Source organism: Ascaphus truei, chromosome 14 (assembly GCF_040206685.1).
Source record: "Ascaphus truei isolate aAscTru1 chromosome 14, aAscTru1.hap1, whole genome shotgun sequence".
NCBI lineage: Eukaryota > Metazoa > Chordata > Amphibia > Anura > Ascaphidae > Ascaphus > Ascaphus truei.
The window spans coordinates 9,227,799-9,254,144 of record NC_134496.1 but is presented as its reverse complement, the minus strand read 5'-3'; the positions used below and the strand labels follow the sequence as shown (position 1 = coordinate 9,254,144).

The 26,346-nt window shown below is 43.1% G+C and overlaps 1 protein-coding gene across 2 annotated transcripts in view; it reads right to left on the bottom strand.

Annotated features, from left to right (window-relative positions):
- EPHA4 (EPH receptor A4) overlaps window positions 1-17,394 on the bottom strand; it is a 70,186-nt gene extending 52,792 nt beyond the window's left edge. The window contains exons 1-3 of one of the 2 annotated variants that reach the window (XM_075569688.1): window positions 17,184-17,394; window positions 12,514-12,581; window positions 8,340-9,003 (exon numbers count right to left, since the gene is read on the bottom strand). In XM_075569688.1, coding sequence (XP_075425803.1) covers window positions 8,340-9,003; window positions 12,514-12,581; window positions 17,184-17,394 — 943 coding nt within the window. The remainder of the gene's footprint in view (window positions 1-8,339; window positions 9,004-12,513; window positions 12,582-17,183) is intronic. The other variant, XM_075569686.1, reaches the window with a different exon arrangement.
- Between the last annotated feature and the right edge of the window lie 8,952 nt (window positions 17,395-26,346).

Genomic DNA, 26,346 nt, shown 5'->3' with positions numbered 1-26,346 from the left:
TACAAATGTTAAAAGCCCAGCCCAGCATCAAAGGTGGAGTGCACCCCGACACCCGCCCTCCTGAGCCTGTTCCACCCTGAAATACTGATTCACTGGGTGCTTTACACTTCTCCCCAAAACCTGAGCCTGAAACTGCGCCCGTGTAAATAATAATAACAATGCCCTATGCCTTAGACTGCGGTGTTTATGAGCCAAAGTCGTGATTACCCAGGGGACAGCCTGAAACCAACCCACAATCCTCAGGGGCACGGGACCTTGGCCTGGATGTGTTTTATTGCTTTTCGCCTTGCTGCGGGAGAAGAAACAAGGCTTCCAGTGACAGCTTGCCGTGGAAGAGGCATTAAAACTCTGCGCTGAAAGAAGATTTGCAGACGGGAGCTGAGGGGAATGACATCACTTTATGGCTAGACACAGATTAAACCTGTCAGTTCCGGAGAGAAGCGAAAACGCACCGCCGAGCAAGCCGCGGCACGGAAAGGGTTAAGGCAAAGGATGATACACTCATCAATCCATTCCCAAAGGGTTGAAGGGATGACCAAACACTTCTAACAAATATGAGACCAGGGCTCCTTATTCAACACCCGGTCTTTCCCGTTTCAGTTCCATTCATTTAAATGGAGCTTTACTCTTCCCCAGCGTTGGGAAGAGTCTTCGCGGCATAGGGGACCTCAGACAGTGTTAGTTTATAGCAGGGTTGGCCAACTCTTGTGTTCAAGAGCCACCAACAGGTCAGGGTTTAAGGTTATCCCTGCTTCAGCACAGGTGGCTCAGTCAACAACTGAGCCACCTGTGCTGAAGCAGGGATAGCCTTAAAACCTAACCGGTTGGTGACCCATGAGGACTGGGGTTGGCCCCTCCCGGTCTCTTGTATACCGTGTTGCTGACTGCGGGTCTGTGGTGGGCGGGGAACACTAAGCACAAACGATGTTCAACTTTTCTTCCTCCTGTACCCAAGCACTGAAGGATCTGCTGGCCTCCTCATTTCTTCTCCCAGTCCAACAATCTGCAGGCAGGGTGAAGGTGCCACAGGAAAGAAATGGGGACGCCAAGAGGAGAAAGCAGAGGGGGTGAGAACAAAAATATAGGGGAAGGAAAACAGAAAGAGTATTGATTCAGGGGAAGCATTGACATGCTAATTTATTTGTGGTGGGCTCGCTCTTGTTTTGGGCCCCATTGCTGGTAGACTCAAAGCCAAACGCCTCAACAGTTTATGAAGTTTTTTGGGCCGCACAAACACGGGCAATTTGAACGGGAGATAAAAGTCTGCAACGCAGCAAGGATTAACCTGTGGAGCCCCCATGTGACAAGATCCCCGGAAAAATCCCTTCTTACACACCAAACAAAAAACTGCTAAATGCTGGTAATGTCATTCGCCCCTTTGTATCCCGAGAGTATTAAATGAGTCTAGATTTTACTTCTACAGGAAAAAATGCTGGAAAATTCATTACAAACCAGCAGCCCCACCCACTCTAGAATGGGAGAAAAAAATATGGAAAATACACTGTTGTATATACTTCTCTTTATAGCCAAATTCCTTGTGTCTTTCTGCCTAAACAATTATGGTAATGTCTTAGGACTTCAAACATCAGTGCTGCTAATGTGACAGAGAGGCTGTGTGTAAATGTAGGTAACTCACTTATGCTACAATGTCACTCAAACAAGCTGTGTTATGGCATGAGCCAACTGGGCCATTTCTTACAGCCCAAACATCTCCACCACCACTCAATTAATCTCACAGTTCTTCTTCTCCTCCCACCCTCATCAGTTACAAAGTTTCCTTAAGTCTAATTGTATCTATTTATGGAGGTTAAAGCTGCAGACCAAGCAATATCGTACTTCTGTGTTTTTTTTTTTTTTAATGAATCAGTTCTGTACTATGAGAAAATACTTGTAGCATTTAAAAAAAAACAACTCTGAATGATATTTTTAATGTATTATAATATAACAAGTATTTTTTGTTTCTATAGCAACCATTTACAAAGCCACATCCCCTTCCTCTTCTGAAACAGGCTCTGGCACACCCCATTTTGAGCCCTGCCCTCTCTCTAGCAGTGCACCAATTGTATCTAGTGACTGCCTGGTCACATGATCTTCCCCGCAGGACTTTGCATCTTTGGTCCTCTTCTGCTGCACTGACAGCCATTTAGTGAACCCCTGAGCTGAATCTTCGCCGATCGATCACAGGAGAATGAACTGATCGGTAACTTAGCTAATTACTTATCATTGTGTGGATTGCACATACTAAAGGGGAAAGTTTTTAAATGGCAGCTTGGACTGCTGCTTTAAGGCCCAACACTTTGAATCACTTTATTTGCAAAGTCCAAGATTGACAAGTCATTATTTGGTAAATTAAGAGAGGAGGGAACAAATCCTACACAAATGCAACAACAAACGCGGCTCTCTACACTGCACTGCTTTTAGGAGAAGTCCTGCAACGGTTCCTATCACTTCTCAGCCAGACTACCAATGAGAGGCCGAGATATATTCAGTTTACATGAACTGCAGAAAGCTCCATCAGATGCAAAATTCTGCAGCCGGCAGGATTCCTACCGAGGCAAAGCACGATCGTTACCCTAATCCCAGACCATTCGTGCTACCTACTCAGTTAAAATGCTAAGAAAGAAGTCATGTTAACTGTAACACAGCAAGAGTGGGACCCTGCCCCTCCCACCCCACATATAGCAAGATGTGGGGTGACAGGCTGCAGATATCTTTTAGTGGAACATGATCTTGGAACCTTTGAGCAATCACCCATCTCCTGTTACACCCCCCCCCCAAAGAACACCAGGGCGCCAAGATTGGAGGTCAAATTGGGCAGCAGCTTTCTTGATCGACAACAATTTGTTGAAATCAATTGGAGACGGAAACTGCCCCCACCCGGCCAGTGTGTCCTTCAGCAGATATCTAGCCCCATGTTACCCCACCATGGCCAGCCTCTGCCACAAGACCAGCAAGAGTAAACCACCAGTACCTACCGGCCAGGAGATACGGCATAATAATAATAATAATAATAATAATAATAATAATAATAACAGCATGTTCTTGTATAGCGCCGCTATACGCAGCGCTTTACAGAGACATTTTGCAGGCACAGGTCCCTGCCCTATGGAGCTTACAATCTATTTTTTGGCGCCTGAGGCAGAGGGAGATAAAGTGACTGCCCAAGGTCACAAGGAGCCGACACTGGGAATTGAACCAGGTTCCCCTGATTCAAACTCTCAGTGCCAGTCAGTGTCTGTACTCACTGAGCCGCTCACTCTCCCTTCCCACTTCAGACCCAAAGTTCCAGTTCAAAAATGAATCAGAGTCCCTGCTGACAAAGTATCACCGCCCAAACATTCTCCATAGCTGGGCCGATATATAAAACTGAACCAATATACCAAATAGCTCTTTTTTTAATAAATGTACATTTTCAAAACAAACTCATAATCATGAAGCAATAGCAGCCAAACAATTGGAACATTATGGGAGGGTGGGTGCTTTCTCCTGCGTGTGGGAAAATAGGAGACCCTCACCCTTCCAGCCTGCCTTTAAAGGCCTCCGGAGGGACCTCCACACACCTAGCCCAACCACTCATCCTTCACCTCTTGATACCACAACCCCCACCAGGAATGGGGGGGTGGGGGGGTTAGGGGTAGAGGTCTAGGGGCCACGGCTGCCTCTTTCTCCTATGGGTCGAGGCTCCTTTCTGATCCCTAGTAAGAGCCGTGATTACCAAGTCAAATACCCAAGGACTTGGCATCCATAGGTGGCGCTGATGTAACCCTCTTATTGCCCGAGAGGCCTGCAACAAACTGCTTTGAAACCAGCAGCCAGGACTTCACGCTGCTAGGAATAAAAACCTTAGGTCGGCTCAGCGAGGCTCTTTGACGTCCTAATTACTGTTTATCCTGCGGTTTGCCTCTTATTAAAAAGTGGATGAATGCCCGTCTCTCACGATGCTCTGTGGCTCTAAGAAGAAACAAAATGTGTAGAGGGGGCACGGGGGAGAGTTTATGCAGACCCACATGCCCCCCAAAATCTCTTTCACTCAGGAGGAGGGTGAGAGTCAAAGATAAAAGAGCACAGAGGAACCCTTTTCTCCCCACAACCCCCCCACCCCCCCTTGAACTTGTGAAACAAAAACAAAACCCAGATACCAGAATGGAACAGATTTGCATGCAATCACAAGCAGGCAGTATGTGCAGAAGGAGATTCTGGCTGGGGTCCTTCCTACCATATTCTTATCTCCATTGTGAAGTGTGTGTGTTGAGTAGTGGAGAGAGTTGGGGTGGAGGGAGGGGGGGGGGATGCTTGGTATTATGTATGAAGAAGCATATACACTATGCAAATGAGGAATCAGTGGCATGGAGTGAAATAATAGGAGAAGCTGCAAAGACAGCTGACAATCGCCATTCATTAGGGAGAGAGAGAGAGAGAACGCAGGAGTAGGGGGCATGAGGATACATTTCAGTGGAGAGGAGAACCGGTTTCCCAGGCAGGAAAGAAGAGAGACTTCTGAATATTCATAATATGCATATGTATTTATGCAAATAATTGTTGAATCTGCATTTAATTCACCTGCTGCTCCTTTGAATGTTTAGGACACGCCAGGGCTCTGCTGGTAACTTATCTCCTGCAGTTCTGTGTGGCGGGCAGAAGCACAAGTCACAAGAAGTTGCTGGGACTCACACATTCTTTCATGCATCATTTGTGCAAACCCTCTTTTTAAAAATAAATAAAAGGGTTGTAGGAGCTGGACACTTCACGTAATACCTAAAAGCCTCAGATATTTCAGAAAAGGAGGCTTGCTTTGTGAGAAAAATTGTCCCCAAGAAAAGTGCCGAAACGTCAAACCATTACTGGTAAGAGTGACACCTTTATTAGTGAACTATGTTTAAATATGCATCTACCTCACAGGACCGCAAGCCTTTCAAGGCTTTTAAACTGCCAGTGTACTCCTCAATGCTTAGCCAGGTACCAAAGTGTGTGTGTGTTATATATATATATGCCCTGAGGAAGGTCCCGTTGGGAGGACCGAAACGTTGGCGGCCTTGTGTTACTGAATACACTTTTTTGATACCATACCTGCAGTGTGCTGTCTCTTTTTGGCTATCAGGATCCCCTGGTCTCCATATGTCTACATACTCTCTATGGGACAAGCATCTGCCTCCTGCAACAAAACCGTGAGTGCTAATCTCCATACCTGACATATATATATATATATATATATATATATATATATATAATCATTTTCATGTCATTTCCCAGAATCCCTTGCTGCAGCGGAAGCACTGTACGCTAGGTCAGCGGTGCACAAACTAGGGGGCGCAAGACTTTTGGGGGGGGGGTGGCGCCTCACTTGCCCGACTTCCGTGTTCACTCGGCTCCATGACAACGCGGCGGGGGGGGGAGGGCAGGGGGGCGCAGTGCAGGGAGTTTGTGCACCCATGTGCTAGGTGATAATGGTGAAAGGTCTGCAACCCTGCCTATCTAAGACATGTGAATGTGCTCACAAGTAATCTTTTTATTTGCTATATATATATATACAGTTATATTTAACTGTGTGTATATATATTAAACACAGTTATATTTCCATTTGCTATATATTATATATATATTTATTTAATATTTATAATTCATGATCGTTTCTAGCACTCCGCCATATGATGCCACCAAAGACACAATGGTATTAACATCACCCAATCACGGCCAGATGATTGCAGCACAGGGGAATAAAGTGTTTGGCCTAAGATCAATGCGCTGGCGGTTTTGCCGTGCCAATGGGGGTTTCTTTTAAAGGCCTTCAGATTCCCTGGCCCTGACCCTTGTCCACTGAAACCCAACAGGCCTTTGTCAAACTGAAGATCTTAATCAATCTTTGGCTGTGACTGGGGAGTGACAGGAGGAAGATGGATGAGGGATTGAATGACCTCTGGCCCTCCCTCTTGTGTTTGGTCTGCTTGCATCCAACCTCCCTTAGACAATTGAGGAACAACCTGCTAGCAGAGGTCACAACCTCCAGCCTGGTGCTTCTTTCTTATCCTCTCAGAGGGACCATTAATTCCCCCCAAATCCACGCCCATGGCCCTTAACTGCATGAGATCTGAGTCCAAACTGGACATTGAGGAGGGGAATCCCTGGAGATTCCAGGAAGGCAAATAATTTAATATACAGGGGATGGATGCTGATAATATAGGGGGAGACGTGGAGTGTAGGAGTGAGGGGATGATGTGATGCAGGGCTGGCCAACTGGTTGCCGGCAAGGCAGATGCACAGGGATTACGTGTGGCCCCCAAAACTGCCACTATGTATATGTACCATACAGACACCGAGGGCAAATGAGGGCTCAGAACAAGTGCAAAAGAGAACAGCGGACACAAGATGAGAGAGAGGTATCACTTGCTGAAGTGTCCACTCATGGAACAAATCCTGCCAATAGCACTGATGCTAAACATTCACGAGGAATGCTACAGCCTTAGCTGTACAATATGGGATCAATTCCTACCGTTCAGACATGGACAGGCCACTTTATTGCCCTGTGCCCATGTGCATCCAACTGTAAATAAGTCATATTTTTATGTAAGGTGTTAGAAATGTACGGTCAGGTTTGTTTGGTAAAGGCAAAATGTAATAACAAGTTATGACTATTATAGGTTATTCCTACGATACAAAAATGAAGTCAGCTTTCTTGCCCCTGGGATAATGGTGTTTTTTGGTCACCAACAGGTTAAAGCTTTAAAAGATACTGGAGCACAGCAGCATAAATGAGAAGGACCAGGAAGATGTCCATTCAATTAAACGGACCCTGAATAACATGCTACTCTATAGTAGGCTCCGATATAGTCGCCAGCCAAGACTTAATCCAAAGGAGGGAGTTATTCCCGTGTGGCAGATTTCAACTAATATAGCTGTGCATTCACTTAACATCAGAGAGCCAGAACATGGGCCAGAAGTGATGCACAGTGTGTTTCCATTCCCGTACCACTCATGGCAAAGAGGAAAAAACTGACTGTCTTCATTCTATGAAATGTTTAATATAGGACACTACAAGTCTGAAGTAGCCCAAGGAGGCCAGAAACAAACCGGTTACAGTCAAAGCGATTGCGGTGTCACAGATACAAACCGGATGAACTAATTACACATATAGCAAACTGAACTTATATATGAACAACGTAGATTGTAAGCTCCCCGGGACAGGGACTTCTTTTCCTAATGTTACTTTTGTGTCTGAAGCGCTTCTTCCCATTATGTGTTATATTATTCACTGCTGTGAAGCGCTCTGTACATGGATGGCGCTATATACATAAAGATATACATACCAGTACAAACACAAGAAAGGCAGAACATTAAGAAATTCTACATTATGCCTTAAATCTCTTTAAATTAAAAACCTTCATTTCCACGATAAGTCACTTAGAAACCTTGGTGGCGCTGCATAGAGGCGGTTATTATATATTAATCCCCAATTAGTTTCTAGGAAAACTTTACTTTTACTATTGATTTTTAATTCCCTTGTTTGAAACTTGAGATTATTCTAAAACACAAAGTTTTATGACACATCGGGGGTTATTGATTAAAGTGTGTTGGGCACTACCCCACGGAAAATCCTATTAATTCAATGGGACTTTTCATACACTAGTGCTCGATCTAGTGCACTTGCACTTTAAAATAAACAACAGGGATTATTCATTAGAGATTTGAAACTAACTAGGATTTCATTTGCCACAAAAGCAATAGGCATTGTGTAATTGCTGGAATTTATTACTGTGCGGTTAAACTTACTTTAGGGATTATATTTGAAAAATTAAAATGAAACAATTACACGTTTACACCTAGTATTAAAGTTACGTGCCTCGGTGTTTTATTGTCTCTGTCATTTACAGTTGGGCTACACCTTCCAGGCACCAATGTGAGAGTTCCTCGTCAATAGATATCAGAAGACTACAAATGAGATGTTTGCCGTCTCTAATACTCCTATGAAACAAAATGAGAGAAATTCAAAGCTGATTCTATAACATATATATTAACCAGACCAATACAGCTACTAGCTCCCTGCCCTAAACATCGTGTATATCTCGCCTCAGAAATATCAATGGTTAATTCATCTATATTGGTTATACTTATCTATACTCAGCCAATCATTGTGTCTGTTTCTCTGCCTTCTGCCATGCCATTTGTTCAGATTCTCCCCGTGTGCCAGCCCTGCCACCTGGACCTCTTGGCCTTGTGTGCAAGCCTTCTGTCAACTGCCCTCCCTTGGGACCTGCTAATTAATGGCTTGTTTCCATTCCCCTCATGGCAGATTTAATTACACGATTTGACGCCAGAGAGAAACATATAGTTGGGATCATTCCTACCTTGACATCCCCCATTGCGCTCTTCATAACCGGCGTTGCACAAACAGTTCCCAATGGGCACCAGCCACTCGCCATCAGCCCCACAGTACATCTTGGGCACATCTTTCTCCTCCGAGTTATTGACGCAGGAGCCGCGGACTTCCACTAACGAGGAGGTGTCAGAGCCTGTGATGGTATCAGGGAACTGGGCCAGGTTTCTGACAGTCAATGGACACTTCTTGTAGAACACACGGACTGACACAAGGGCAATGCATGCTCCCACATCTTGGAAGGCCAGGTAAAAGCCCTTCTTGCTGAGCGGACCCACATCTCTGACCTCGGTGTTGAGCTTCATGATCCGGTCTCCAATGTCCACTTGGGTGAAGCTCTCGTCGGCTGCAATGGTGTCAATTTTGACAAACTGAGTCTCACGGATGTAACGTTCCTTGTCATTGTTGGACTCGTAGTAGTAGAGATTAAAGGTCTCCTTGCAGGTGCCCATCACCCCAGGCAAGCTATTGCAGTCCCTTAGCGTGAATTTGATCTCAACATACACTCTCTGTGCCCCACTGCGGGGGATCCAGTCAGTCCTTAACCAGTTGTTCTGGCTGGACTCCATGACATTGCAGACCTGATACGTTCGTATGGGAGTGTTCTTCTCATCCATGATGCTCACCTCCTCCCACTATCACAGTAAAAATACACAAAAAAAGCATGTTAGATGGAAATACTGTTTTCTGGGACTTCACTCTAATGTGGAAACACCATATTCACCCCAGTGTGATTATGACGAAGTCACATAATAATAAGAAAGAAACAAAGAAAACATACGATGGTCTTCAGAGCAGAAGTTTCTTTGGTTGCTATATAGAATTCTAAATATCATTATATATAGTATAGCAATAGTTAAGAGTGCCTTAAAGCAGTGAATCACAACTCCAGTCCTCAAGTACCCCCAACAGGTCAGGTTAAGGATATCCCTGCTTCTGATTGAGCCACCTGTGCTGAAGCAGAGATATCCTTAAAACCTGACCTGCTGGGGGTACTTGAGGGCTGGAGTTGGGAATTACTAGATGAAGACTGAATATAGTGCACCAAAGAACCTACAGACAGCAGATGTCTGCCCAACTACCAACAGGAATCGTTTCTGATGCCTCCTGCTGGCACTAGAGCAGCCGATGACTGCAGAGTGAAACCTACAGCACGAAATCATATCTCCAATTCCTGAAATGGGATTCAGTGTGCTGCTTTTCTGGACAGCCTCCTACTGGGCCATGTAAGTAAGAAGTCAGCACTTCCACAAAGCCTGTATATAGGGCCCCACTATGCACAAGAGAATAACACTAATCCCAATAACATATTATATGAGCAGGAGTTGGAAATTGGCTCAGCAACCTCCCGCTCTGGTCGGACCAGCACTGCTCTTACCTTGCACAGTCCTTCATAAACTAGCCCCGGCTATGGGCAATTATAACCATAACCAGCTCAAGCACAAAGCCAGGAGAGAGGAGGTTAAGTTGGGAGAGGAAATGCTATCCAGGACCTTAACGAGTTCAGGCTGCCCATGTACTGTTACATTTTTCAGTGGAGGCTTAAAAATAGCACAGATAGGTATGCCGGGTTTGAAGAAACAGTCACGTCCACAGAGAGACAGGAAAGTGTCCATCTCACATCACTTACATATCGCTGCAGTACTAACAGCCCAGATATTACTAAAAACACCATCCATTCATATTATGTCTAGTTAAGTTCATCTTAGACTTGGAATTCACTCACGTCCTAAAGATACAAATCAGTTTTGTAGCAATAAGATTGCAAAGTGTGTGCATTATACACACACACACAAATGTATACACATACAATCACACACAGATGTATACATAGAGATGCAGCGGCCGTCATTCGAACATATCACGGAGCCGTTTTCGTGTGCGCTGCTGTACTCCGCGCGGCCAATCACGAGGTTGCTTTGTTTGAATTTCATGGATCCCGATTTCTTTGGGCGCAATTCTTCGCGTTTCCGAGGCAGAAATTCATGAATTGTAATGTGTACAGTACAGTATCAATTTTGCAGGTTTTTAAAAACCAGAACACTAAAATGCCATTTTCTGCACTCGATAAAAACGAGTCAACACGCGCTCATGACGTGCCATGACATGGGTATTCCGAGGTATACAACGCGTGATATGTCCGAATAACGGCCGCTGCATCTGTACACACATACATACAGTGCTTTTGTTGACATACACTAAGCTTTATGTGTTGTAATTAACTTACAATCTAATTTCTTTCGGAATCAAAAGATCAGGGCGTTTTTGTGACTTCCTCAAGGTCGTGTCTAAGTTGTTGTTTTTCCCCCCCACTAAACTTGCAGTCAGAAGAAGGGTTTCATACTTTCACCAGTCATGCCATTGTGCTAATCTGGTGTGGGAACAGGACAGGCCATGTCCCAACAAAAGCCCTATAGGCTTTAGAAATGTGATGCACATCCTCTTCCACACTGTCTATTGCAGACAATCAGAAGTAAATAGATCCTGGACACCGTGCCAGCTGCCTGTCAGTCATCCCAACCTCTCTCCGCCGCCGACAGAAACTCGAGAAATTGCATAAACCAGAGCTGTGCTCAAAATCAGGCTCAAAGGGCCGAGCTGCCAATTATTAGGAAGTCTTGTGACTGTCACATGTACAGTAGGCCCGCATACTCTGGCCACCGCAGGTGTGTCGGAAGTGACCAATCAACTTCTAAGTAGGTTTATATCTTTATCAGATTATACTCATATCATGCAGGAAATGTAGTCTGCGCTTTGCATTATGGGACATAACCAATGCAAGTACAGGGTATAAAATAGCAACACAGGCACAGGGGGTAAGTATCGTTAGAGGAACGTAGGCATGCGGCCCTACTGTTGTGTGTTAATGAGCGACTGTTGTAACTATAAACCCTTTTTACAATCAAATATTAGCACTATGCTGTAGCCTCATAGCAAAAACTAATTGCACAACACACTACTATAAAAGAACATGTGAGTTTAGCATTGCTACTTTCTTCCACTCATCTCCCCGTGTTATCTCATATTTTGGTAAACAGCGGTCACAGATCACAGCGGCAAAGCTATGCTTATCTGTAACCGCAGAATCTAACAATGAATGACTCAAATACTTGGTGCTAGAAGACTGCTTTTTTTTCTGTACGAACCTGTAAACCTGCCCAAAACGTCCCGTCTGCGAAAACTGATCATTGAATTTGATAGGCTTTTTTTTTATCGGGGGGTGGGGGGGTGTATAAAACATTTTCTCCATTTCAAATTGGTAAATGCCAAGGTGCCCGTTAATTTATTTGAGGAAGATTATCTCGTCAAAAAAAAAGTGCAGTTCTAAACATGTATAAGGTAATTGGAAGTGAATCAGTAATTAGATAAATATACCAAATAAAACTTTGGATAAGTGTAGCGGTAATCAACTCCAGTCCTCAAGAGCTACCAACAGGTCAGGTTTTCAGGATATCTCTGCTTCAGCACAGGTTTCTTTGACTGAGCCACTGATTGAGCTACCTGTGCTGAAGCAGGGATATCCTGAAGACCTGACCTGTTGGTGGCCCTTGAGGACTTGAGTTGGCCACTCCTGGATAAGTGCATATTGCTGAATCTGTGGGTGCAAATGATCTGCTTCAGTAAAACGCGACAGTAAAAGATCTTCCAGTGCTAAAACATTAACATTTTATCATTTTTTTCCTGCCTGTGAATACTATATTCTTTCTGTAGCTAACACGATGTATGAACAAAATATTAAGAGCACATTAACACAAATAGGAAACTTGATGCATTCTTTATTAACATATTCCAGAAATGTACCAACTATAATATATCTCCCTTCAATGCCCTTCCAAATATTCCAATTACAGATACAAATTTCCATTTGCTGCTGTATCCAATTTCAGGTTTTTTTAACAGGCATTCAAATAAGACCCTAATTCCTAAAAATCCTATTTTTTTTTACCTTTCTGGTCATTAGTCAGCCAGTGATGGCTATCCTGCTGGAATATAAGGTTTCAGCCCCACAAAGGGTAATTGATATGGTGGGCTGCAGAGGTAATAAGCCACTCTGCACAATCAACCAAAAATGAGCCTCTCTGAATCGACATAAAGAGCCAATCATCCTATTACAGGCTCTTAATTGTGCAAAATCCACAACTTACCCCTCCTTCTAAAGGACTTGCTATCCAGCCAAGTTCTCCCTGTACTGATCTGGAATCGAGGAGGGTAACTGCAATGAAAAGAACATGTATTTCTGTCAATGGCATTTACTTGCACTCGACTTTTGTATGTGTTTCTATTATATATATATATATATATATATATATATATATCACGCATTGTTTATATATATATATATATATATATATATATATATATATATATATATATCACGCATTGTTTATATATATATATATATATATATATATATATATATAAACTAAAAAAATAAATAGATGATACAGTTTTGTGGCTAACGAAATGCATCTATTTACGAAATGCAATCTATTTATTTCTTGATTATTGAAGCTCGGCTAACACGGTACTGATACCCCTAAATACATATATATATATATACATATATCTCAAGATCATAAAAAGTGGTCAGGTTTACCAGCACAGGGCAAAATATATCAAATACAATATTATATTGTTCCATCAGGCACTAGATAGCCTGACCTTCAGATTATATATATATATATATATATATATATATATATATATATATATATATATATATATATATATATATATATATATATAGTTTCGGGGAACTGATGTGCCTGACGAGGGGATCTTCCCCCAAACGTTGAGCTTGTTTATTCTCTGTGAGACGAACGGAATAAGAGAAAAATGTCCGTGAGACCTCAGTCATTTTTACAGTGAGTGTGACGGACCACTTCGTACTTCTTATGGATAAGGACGTGTTAGTGCCTCCACCCAGCCTGGGAGCACCAGTAACAGGACGCCATGCCTCCCACAAGCAACCGTGAACCCACATTGTGTGTGTGTGTGTGTGTGTGTGTGTGTGTGTGTGTGTGTGTGTGTGTGTGTGTGTGTGTGTATATATATATATACAGTATATATCACAGATATTTTAGATCTCTGATAAATCTCAGTAGTGAACCAAAAACGGTATTAAGACAAAATATACCCATATACAGAGAGGCAAACACACACACACACACACACACACACACGTTTATGTATGTGACGCTTTAGGATATGTTTTTACAGTCACTCAACATTTTAAATGATTTCCATTAAGCTTCACCGTAAAATAATAATAAATAATAATAATAATGTTTTTGCAGCAATGCGCTCCCCATTGTGCCCATTCCCCTCTCTGCACCTCTACTTCTCACTGTGGGGCCTGGGTGCTTGTTTAGAGCCCTCTGGTTAACATTGCATTGTAAAATATCTTCTATCTAGTAAATAAAACGGGAAGGTGAAGAGGTCAGGGGAAAGGTCCACCGTCTAACACACTGTAGTCTAACACACTGTACGGCAGCATTCATAAAACACATCTCATTTATCTACCCCTTACAGCAGGGGGGCTCAACTCCAGTCCTCAAGCCCCCCCAACAGGTCAGCTTTCCAGGATATCCCAGCTTCAGCACAGGTGGCTCAATCAGTCCCTGCTTTAGCACAGGTGGCTCAAACAGAGGCTCAGTCTTTGACAGAGCCTCTGATTGAGCCACCTGTGCTAAAGCTGGGATATCCTGAAAACCTGACCTGTTGGGGGGTGGGGCGCTTGAGGATCGGAGTTGCAGGGATGCCGCAGGATGAATCTTCACTGCTTGTATCTTTAATGGCAATCAAGGGTTTTTGTTTAAATGACAGTGATGGCTGAACCAATACATATTTACTGTAACAAATAACCAATTCACTGCCACAGAGGGCTTGCAATCCATGGGAAAATAGGACTTGCTGACCACCACTCTCCAAGAAATGGTTAATTCCTAGCTAAATCTAACTAGCGCGCGTGTGTGTGTGTGTGTGTGTGTGTGTGTGTGTGTGTGTGTGTGTGTGTGTGTGTGTGTGTGTGTGTGTGTGTGTGTGTGTGTGTGTGTGTGTGTGTGTGTGTGTGTGTGTGTGTGTGTGTGTGTGTGTATCATTTTTTGTATTATTATTTTTTATATCTTATCTTTTTTTTAATACATATTCACTATTTTTGCTTTTACTCCGGTTCAAATTTGGACTGAATGTCCAAAGTCTAAGAAGGTTTCCCCAGTGCAGATGGGTCTTTGGCCACGCATCGATTGCCCTGGCACTCAAGGTGTTAATTCCCACTAGCAAGGATTAATAGACTGATCTGTGCTGATCACAACCAGTTAGCAGAAGGAAAATCTGATTTTTCTCATCAGTCATTTAGTGCATTTCAACAGCTTCCTTTATGCTTTTATTTCTGGACGTTGTGGAGGAAGCTGGATTCCTGTTTAATTAATTTTTTTTACTATTTTTACAAAATCATGCTGATCCCCATTACCCTTTTTTTGTGTAAAACTAAATTCCCAGCCCCCCCCCCCCCCTCAATGCAAGCTACATCCATCTGGATTCATATAAAGTAGATTAAACATACAAAGAGAACAATGAGGCTCAATTTATACAAAAAGAGGGGATAAGGGGAAAGAGAAAGGGAGACGTGACCAGCATCTAAATCTGCAAAGCCCCCCTCCCTATCCCCACTATCAGTACGGCAGACCCCCACCCCCACTATCAGTACGGCAGACCCCCACCCCCACTATCAGTACGGCAGACCCCCACCCCCACTATCAGTACGGCAGACCCCCACCCCCACTATCAGTACGGCAGACCCCCACCCCCACTATCAGTACGGCAGACCCCCACCCCCACTAGGCAGCCTCTGCTGCAACTTTATGGCCGGCAAGTTTAGGGTTGTTAAGGGAATATGGATTTGTACATATGTGACATAGTAATACATTGACAACTGCAAAGGATACATACAAATATCGAAATGTGTGTGTCTACACATATATATATATATATATATATATATATATATATACATGTAGAGGTATCAGTACCGTGTTATATATATATATATATATATATATATATATATATATATATATATATATATATACACATATATGTGCCACAATTATGTGTGTGTGTGTATATATATATATATATATATATATATATACACACATTAAAATGTATGTGTATATATATATATATATATATATATATATATATATATATATATATATATATATATACACCAACATACATACATTTTAATGTGTATATATATATATATATATATATATATATATATATATATATATATATATATATATATATATATATATACACACATGTCTCTCTCTATATATATAGATTTCTTCTAAACAATATTTCTTTGCGAACAGACACTTATGCATAAACACATTAATTAGATTATATTGACACACATGTACTGTATATTACTATAAATAAATTCAACATTACATTATTCCATATACAAAGATACATAACTACTGTCCACATCGTCTGCATACATGCACAACAGTACACACCTACATATATGCACACATTCTAAATGTGTGTGTGTGTGTGTGTGTGTGTGTGTGTGTGTGTTTGTGTGTGTTTGTGTGTATATATATATATATTACACACACACTATATAAACCTGTATACATGGATATTACACAACTACTGCGAATCATATTTATGGCTGGAAAGGTGGGATTATTTCAGTTTAATAAAGAAAACGGTCACTACAGAATCATTATCTTCCACATCTGCATATGTATACTAAGAGGGTGTATATATACACACATACAATGGGAGAGATGTCTCACTGTATACAGACAAAGAAACAACCCCGTGCAAATAGAAAACAACAACCTGTATACGGCTCTCTTTAGAACATTGAAATGCACAAGGATCTTAGATTGTAAGCTCTCCGGGCAAGGATTTCCTTATCTGATTTTCTGCTTGTTGCATTATAATTCACTGTAGTGTGTTAGCGTTGTAAAGCGCCGAGTACACTAGTGTTGCTATATCAATAAAAATATATATATACACACTGTACAGAACTATAACTAATCTAAAGACTGATGTGTGCTTGTGATGTAAGAAACACGCGTGTAAACTATTCCTGTCACTTTTCCCCATTAGTACACTATGCCCAGACACACAGGACCAGCCAAGCCTTTCCCTCTTGTAGTACTGAGAGGGTCTGAGCCTGGCACCAAGGTAAGGAGGACAGATCATTCCCCAAGCCCTCAATCTACAGCCAGAGAGCAAATCACAGCCCACTGCTGGCCCAGCCGCGTTCCCAGATCCAGGGGGCAGGTTAGCCCTTCTCATGCACATGGATATAACCAAAATCAGCACCAAGAAGCACAAGTCTGTAGTTGCAAGACCTGAGAAGCGAAATAACCAGTGCACATCAATTCCATTTACATGTGCAGGGTGTCCCAGTATAGAGGGACACATGCAAGAAGAAGACTCATCCACAGTCATTGTGTCTTGGATTTGGCAACAATAAATAAAACAAAAAGTCTTCAGGGAGACTATCCAACTTCAGTTTCCATTGATGCCCCCCAAAGAAAAGGGGGTTTCTAATCATTCTTCAGTGAGCAGGAAAGAAAAGAAGAGCTGAACTCTGTCCTTTTTTTTTTGGCAACATCTTCTTCTGCTGGAGTCTCATCCCCAGAGAATCTCCATACATCCACCTGGGTGATTGTCCCAATGAAGGGGTGACCACTCCATGCCCCCTGTCCCAAAAGTGTACCCGGCTAAGTGCGAATAAAGAGAAGGACGCGTCCACGGGGGTGACAGGGTTCCTATGCCTTACCTTCACTGGCTGGGTATATCCTAGATCCTGTAACTGCTGAACAGACCCCAAAGAGCAGAGAGCACAAGATGCAATGTACAATCCCAGCCATGGTGGCTGCTGAAGGGGATGATGTGGAAGGATGGTGACTGCACACACTGTGCCTGCTCCAGTTCCCTTCAATATCCCAGTGGAATAAATGCTTTAAGTTTTTAGTGCAGCAGTAAGACATTGCCAAGGAGGCTGGGTCTTGCTGGCTCCTGCCCTCCCCTGTACCTCTGCTCCCTTTCACTCAAGCTGCTATTCACCAATCATATGGAGGAGGAGGTGGAGTGCGGTTGGGGTGGGGGAGGGGGGAGTTGAAGCACCTCCCCGTTTACCTGGACTGGCCTGGGACTGCCAGACAGACACAGACAGAGGGAGTGATTTAAACCCATGCTACAGAAATCTGCACAGCACAGTCTTGCAGTCCTCCTGGAAATATGGCATGTTTGTAACCCACACAGTCTTTTTGAACCCTTCATTTAAATTGCTTCCTTATAAATTAGCACATTACAAACATATTTATACATAGGTAGAAGGAGTGGCTCAGTGAGTAAAGACACCGACTCTGGCACTGAGTGTGAAGCAGGGGAACCGGTGTCGGCTCCTTGTGACCTTGGGCAAGTCACTTTATCTCCCTGTGCCTCATGCACCAAAAACATAGATTGTAAGCTCCACGGGGCAGGGACCTGTGCCTGCAAAATGTCTCTGTAAAGCGCTACGTAAAACACTATACAAGAACAAACAACAATTATTATTATAAGTTATCTGCTAGTGTTTGCCAAGCTTATTTTCTCCTGTATTACATTTCACAGCTCTTTCAATCTAATGATTGCAATGCGAGACATTTCTATACTTGTACTGATATAATCCTGAGACACGTGAATACAGATTAATAACTATACACAGTCCTTCCCGTGCATTGAAGATCACAAGTGTGCCAAAGATGCATACTCTATATAAACTGCATAAACAACGCAGTACATTGCTACCGCAGCCAAACATTGCCCTGTGCACACTGAAAATCTTCATTCCGTCTGGGCCTGGTCATTCTTTTGAATGTCTAGTCTCTTTGGCACTAGAAAGCCTCCCTGGCAGTGAAATGGTTAACACATACGATTTTACTTCGGTCAGCGTAAAGGGCGTTCACCGTCCCTGCATTTATTTCCTATTCTAATGAAGTGCTGACCGTTTCCATTATGAGCTTCTGTCATATTGACCAAACAACAACAAACTGGCACTTAGACTATTTCATTTAATTTCCAAGGGGAAATCAGCGCTAAAGACCTCTGAAAGTTCCTCCCACCATGGCCGCTAAGGAAAGAAGTACTGTACGTCTCATTATCAGAGATCTTTGCCATCAATCCCTACATGTATTCTCAAGAAGAAGGATATATTCTTATATCGGGCTGACAGGCGTATGCTGCATTTCACTGATGAGCCAGGAACATACATTTACGGTGACATTCAATGTCACAAGGAGTCCACACTGGTCTATGACACACGGTCCCTCTAATATTAATAATAATTTTTTTCTTGGCAGCACTGTACATAGAATGTTTGCCGGCACGAGTCCCTGCCCCACAGAGCTAACAATCTGAGGCACAGGGAGATAAAGTGACTTGCCCAAGGTCACAACGAGTTGACACCGGGATTTGAACCATCCTTCAGTCACTAATATGAATAGAGAAGGAAGATGCCGAGGAGACGGGCACTGGGACATGTTGGAGTTGGCATACAGTATTACAGTATAAGGGGCATGTCTTTTTTCCTAAAAATTAAAGGAAACATTTGGGGCAATTAAAGGATGGGCTGAAATCCTTTGTTAGTGTTTCTGAAAACAGACACTAAGTTGCCTAAATGTACAGGGTCTAAATCAGGGGAGGGCAACTCCAGTCCTCAAGGGCCACCAACAGGTTAGATTTTCAGGATATCCCTGCTTCAGCACAGGTGGCTTCGTCTTTGACTGAGCAACTGATTGAGCCACCTGTGCTGAAGCAGGGATATCCTGAGAACCTGACAATTATGTGCAATGATCTAAGCTGACGATCGATTAACGAAGATCTGGTTTCCCGGGGCGCACAAAATGGCCACCAATTTCTTAAGAGGACGTGGTGTGGCTTCCTAAATACTTGCTGTAGCAACCTGAGGAAGCTTAATGAAGGACAGAACGAGTGGGAAATAAAATGCAGTAAGTATTATCTAATGCTACACAACTGATGTATTTATAAAAAACCACATATAGTATTTTGATGGAAATGCTGCTTTAAGCAGAATAACTCCATTCTGGTTCCTAATTGAAATGATGTTTGTTCGATTCCCTTGCCAGACTGCTCATTACCTCCTGCCCATCAGTCAAGAGATAAATATTGAACTTCCCCACGCCTCTTTTAATTTGCTCAAACCGCCACAAACGCTGACTTTTGGCAGAGCTGTGTTAGGGAGAGGGGAAGCAGATCTGCGAGCACACCGGCCAACATCTGAACCCTCTTTGCAGGGACGTTTGGAAGTAAAGACTGGGACATCTCTTCATCTTATGTTGGGATAAGCCCCGCAGGGACTCCAGTCCTCAAGCCCCCCCCCCCCCCCCTACAGGTCAGGTTTGAAGGATATCCCAGCTTCAGCACAGGTGACTCAGTCGAAGACAGCACCAACTGTGCTGAAGCAGGGATAACCTTAAAACCTGACCTGTTGCGGCTTCTTGAGGACTAGCGTTGAGCACCCCTAGAATAAGGGATCTATTTATGGGGAGCAAGTAGCGTGAAAAATGATACATTTATCAACAAATGATAAGGAAGTCTCCCACACATAAATAGGGAGATTTGGACACGGGCAAAACTGTCAGAACCCTGTTATCAAACTCAAGCTTTAGGGGGGAAAAGAAATCGTGCATTATTCTGAGGCACCTTTTAACTGAATAACGAATATTTCAAAGCCCCTGAAATTTGAATGACCGATATTTTGCGTGGGTTCATTTAAAATGGACACTGCCCTAAATCTTGTACATATTCCTGAAAGGCTGTAAGGTTTGAGATCGCTGTCGTAACATTGTAAATTTGTCTTCACAGGCCTAGCTGCAAAAAAAAAAAAATGTAAAAAGGCCCATATAATTTGTAGGACATCATTTGTAAAGAGCGTTAAAATATGACAGATTTACATTTAATGTGGTGAGTGCTTTTAAATTTCCAATCATTTCCAGTAGGTCATTAAGGAGGGCTGGTGTTTTAAAGACTTCATGGGAATTATCCTAGGGATAGTTAACTCTCTCAGTGCTGGAGGGATCTCACACCCTATTGCTTCAACACCAAAAGAGTTAATATTTCAGAACAGTCATCCAGAGAAAAACCTCTTGCCTTCAGAGTGCTGCAATGTTGAAATATTACAATGTCAGATGCAGCAGTGCTTGTGCTGTGTCTCAATATGCTGGCAGAGGCATCGAAATAATCCAAATAAAAGCTATGGTTCCCGTTGCTGCAGCCGGCTCTGTGCAGAGTGCAATTGTCAGTGAAAAATGGATGGCTTTGTTAATGAATTTGGTTGTTAACAGTGTTTGCGGTGCAGAAAGTGGCAATTTAAAGCCCTTTCTGCTTTCATGTGGCGAGCTACAAGCTGAACAATGATTTAAACACTGTCCTGGGACTTACCATAAGGGCTGCAGCAATCTCACTATGAGTCAACAGCTCCCCCTAGCGGGCAAGGCTTCAAAAGGCAGGCATGGGGGAGCCCACTTTTACAGCACCAGAGCTATCAAGAAAATGACTTTCATATTTATTTATTTTTTATTTATTTATAAAAATGTTTTACCAGGAAGTAATACATTGAGATTTACCTCTCGTTTTCACGTGTGTCCTGGGCACAGCGCTTGCAGAGTACACATCACTGAATGTAGACGTTTTGCAGACAATGCCCTGAAGAGCTTACCAGCTCATTATTGGTGTGTGCGGCATCGGGAGAACAAGTCACAAAGACGCTCAACCCTTTTAGTTGAGAAAACCCACAACTATACCGTCTGAAGGAAAGAAACAAAACCCCTTACAATAAAAACGGAAATACAGTTTATCTTGTCTGATTAAATAATAAAAATCTTAGTCTTAATAAAGAAGCAATGCAAGCTAGAGATTTGTTTTTATTTTTTTAACATAGGATTGAAGCAGGGGGTCTCCGGATATCGACCCCATTCATTTCCGGTTCGGGGACCCCCTCTATCTGGAGATACTTACCTCCATATGTGGTGCCGGTAGCAATCCGCTCGGCTAGCAAGGTTCATGTAATGGCCTCTGTTCATACTGTAGCTCCTGCGCCCTGCTGGCCAATAGGAAGCTGTGACATCATCAGATTCGGCTTCCTATTGGCCCAGGTAACGCGGGAGCTTTAAACTTTAAACCCCAGCCAGCTCAACCGGAGCTGCTACTGGCACCCACTACGGAGGTATGTATCTACGGAAGCAGGGGGTCCCCGGAGCTGAAATTAACGGGGGTTCAGCTCCGGAGATCCTCTATTTCAAACCTGTTAACACTTTAGTACTTTCAAACCTTCTCTGCCATTTTTACACTTTACAACCAGAGACGTGTAGTTTTACAAAAAAACATTGTCTGCCTTTTATGGCACTTGGGTTAATACAATATTTTTCGTACATGACCTATTTACGTTGGTCACTTACTTATATTGGCAACTCCTTTTCGTAGCTTTTCATATCAGAAGAGAAAAGTGCATTAAATATGACTATTTTTTTATACACTTTTTTCCTGGCACAAGCAATGCTGGTTTCTTAGTCCGGTCATGTGCTATAGTAATATTTATTTTTCCCATATAGCCCTGAGAATCCATACAACAACAGAGCCAATGAAAAGATTTCAGGTTGCAAAGGTTGGCCTGCAATAAAATCTACAAGATGTGTGATGCCCAGGACGAGCGAGGTTATTTGAGCTGAATAAGTGGCTCGGTGAGTAAAAACTAGAGTTTCCATGGGGCTTCTCCAAAAAATCTGGGCACAATGGAGAAAGATCCAACGCGCTCGAGACACACACACCTCACTTCTCTCCACTCCATGCTGTTTCCTCCTCTCCTATGCCCCAACCCCAGGCTCCTGACACCTCCTGATTGGCTGCATTACTCAGCAGCAGCCAATCAGGATGGAGGAAGTTGCTCAGCCCCCTAGCAGCAGCCCTCCTCTCTCCCTGCTCGCCGAAATCCCGGGCCCCCCAAAGCCGGTCAGGTCAGTATGTCCAGAGAGGTAATACCGGTATACACATACACGCCCAGAGAGGTAATACCGGTATACACATACACACCCAGAGAGGTAATACCGGTATACACATACACACCCAGAGAGGTAATACCAGTATACACATACATGCCCTGAGAGGTAATACCGGTATACACATACACACCCAGAGAGGTAATACCAGTATACACATACATGCCCTGAGAGGTAATACCGGTATACACATACACGCCCAGAGAGGTAATACCGGTATACACATACACGCCCAGAGAGGTAATACCGGTATACACATACACGCTCAGAGAGGTAATACCGGTATACACATACACACCCAGACAGGTAATACCGGTATACACATACACACCCAGAGAGGTAATACCGGTATACACATACACGCCCAGAGAGGTAATACCGGTATACACATACATGCCCTGAGAGGTAATACCGGTATACACATACACGCCCAGAGAGGTAATACCGGTATACACATACACGCTCAGAGAGGTAATACCGGTATACACATACATGCCCAGAGAGGTAATACCGGTATACACATACACGCCCAGAGAGGTAATACCGGTATACACATACACGCCCAGAGAGGTAATACCGGTATACACATACACGCCCAGAGAGGTAATACCGGTATACACATACACGCTCAGAGAGGTAATACCGGTATACACATACACGCTCAGAGAGGTAATACCGGTATACACATACACGCTCAGAGAGGTAATACCGGTGTACACATACACGCCCAGAGAGGTAATACCGGTATACACATACACACCCAGAGAGGTAATACCGGTATACACATACACGCCCAGAGAGGTAATACCGGTATACACATACATGCCCTGAGAGGTAATACCGGTATACACATACACGCCCAGAGAGGTAATACCGGTATACACATACACGCTCAGAGAGGTAATACCGGTATACACATACATGCCCAGAGAGGTAATACCGGTATACACATACACGCCCAGAGAGGTAATACCGGTATACACATACACGCCCAGAGAGGTAATACCGGTATACACATACACGCTCAGAGAGGTAATACCGGTATACACATACACGCTCAGAGAGGTAATACCGGTATACACATACACGCTCAGAGAGGTAATACCGGTGTACACATACACGCCCAGAGAGGTAATACCGGTATACACATACACGCCCAGAGAGGTAATACCGGTATACACATACACGCCCAGAGAGGTAATACCGGTATACTCATACATGTCCAGTATTAACTCTCATTTTAGAATTTCCAAATACAGGCCAGTCCGATTCAATACTGGACACCTGGCAACCCTAATTAGACACTGAGTCTGGAAGCAGGTTCAATTCCCAATGTCAGCTCATTGTGACCTTGGTCAGGTCACTTTATCTCCCTGTGCCTCAGACACCAAAAACATAGATTGTAAGCTCCTCTGGGCAGGGACCTGTGTCTGTAACTTTCCTTTGTGCTGCTGTAACGTAAAAGTTCCTGCATTAACATTAACACACTTTAGTGGATATGCGATGCTATGATAAAAAACACTTAATTTGCAGGTCATAATCATAAATATCCATTCAAGAAAACGCCAGAGCCGGCGCAACCTAGGGGATGGTGTGTGTGTAACGCGACATCAGTTACCGCTATACTCTTTCCAGTCGAAAAGATAACTACTCATTATGCTATTGTCCTGTGTGGATACGGCATTACTCTTAACGTGGCCTTAGGCTGAGTCCATGGTCAGCGCTTAGGCGCTGACCCGTGCTGAGGCGCGATGACGCTTGTCAGTGAGCCCCTGCAGCGCATTGAGAGCAGCTTTAGCAGGGGTGCTCACGGGAGCGCAGGGCCGGTCACGTGAGCGGTTCGCCCAATGAGGGCGAACCAGCTCCGTGACATCACTGGCCCGCCCCCCGACACGCCCCCGGACGGCGCGCGAACTAAGGCCAGGGAAAGCACCGCTTTCCCTCAGCCTCAGCGCGCCTCCGCACGGCTGCAGTCACCATGGACGCAGCCTTACGTGTGGTGAAGTCAGTGAGCCTGACTGAAGATCACAGCGGCCTGTGCTGATCACAGTGGGACTTCCTGGCCTTAATCATAAAACATTGTCAAACATACAGTAGACCAGGGGGTGCTCAACTCTGGTCCTCAAGCCCCTACAACAGGTCAGGTTTTAAGGATTCTTCTGCTTCAGCACAGGTGGCTCAATCTGTGGCTCATTCTATTGAGAAAGCTTGAAAGAGACCCTCTGTGTATGATGCATGCTGCCCGTTTTCACTCCTCTGTTTACAAAACCTACATTTTCACCCCTGTTTTGATAGAGAAAATGATTCATAGTCAAATTCTCTTTTTCTATGAAAAGCATAACTATAGCACAAACATATTGCTAATTACTATGAATTATTTAAAGCAGTTATCCTAGCTGTATGTATATATATATATATATATATATATATATATATATATATATATATAGTGATTTTGTTTCCTCTCCCTCCTTGCGTTTCAGAATGTGTTCCAAGCCGCAGGCCATTACAAAGTCAAAATGGATGACGTTGCGGGTTCCTATGTGCGGGCCACGGGCGCCATCTTTGAAAATCCAGGAAGTGCCCCGGCACCAAAAAAACAGAGTATCTCAGGGGTGTTCTTCCAGGGATAAAATAACACAATTCAACTCCCAGTTCCAATTATGATTTAAAAAAATGTAAAAAAAACCCCACATCTTGGGCGGTATTGCTGCTTTAATACGGAAACCATTTCGATAAGAACGAGAGAGGATTTTTTTATAATGTTACTGTACTTACATTTTTTTCAAATAAATAAGTAGAAGATAGGGTTGGTAGACTCAATTGTACCACTGACTATACAGCCCCATTTCTACCGCTGTATAAACATGTTGTGTTTCCTTAGCATCATTTATCTGAAGTAACATTTCACCCGAGCTGCAAATTGATGTACTTTTCCGTAACTAACCGAAAACCTGCACTTATCCAAAGATTACAGTAATCTTGCCTGCGATGGTTAATGTCTTATTCTTATGTTAGAATAACACTTTTCATGCGATCATGCTTTATGAGAGGGTCAAAAGACAGCAAATCATTAGCTTGTGATGGAATCCGAGTACCCCGGAACATCGTGTATCTGTAGCACAGGGAGCAAGGAACAGCATATTGGTAAATTATACACAAAACAGTGTGTAACTGCACAGTTGTGCTCCGGTACAGTCTGTAACTGTGTGCTTCAATTATATATATATATATATATATATATATAACATTGTATAGTTACCAGAGTAGCCAGAACTGGTCCGGTGACAGAGAGGCAGCACACAGTGATATAGAAAAAACTGTATTAAATACCATTGTGTGCTGTCTCCCTCTCTTGCATTCCCAGTAAAATCAACCCCACACTGATGAGACCCATCAAGGTCGAAACAGCTGTCTGTGGGTGGTTTTCTGGGTATGCACCTTAACCCTGGCTGTGCTCAAAGCTGTGACCATGCAGCAAGCTTAAGCCTATAGGGAACCATGTTAAAAATGGTTATTGAGGCAAAAAGTGACACTGTGTGCTCATTTGCATGTCATTTCCCAGAATCCCTTGCTGCAGTGGAAGTGCTGTATGCTGGGTGATAATGGGGAAAGGCGGGGTTGCAGACCTGCCTAAGACATGCAGATGAGCATACAGTTATATTTGCATATATATATATATATATATATATATATATATATATATATATATATATATATATATATATATATATATATATATATATATATATATATATAATACTGAGTTAAGTTATGGTGAGTAAAAAAAATGACAAAAACCCTCCACAGGAAAGCAAATATGCAAATACAACTGTATGCTCATCTGCATGTCTTAGGCAGGTCTGCAACCCCGCCTTTCCCCAT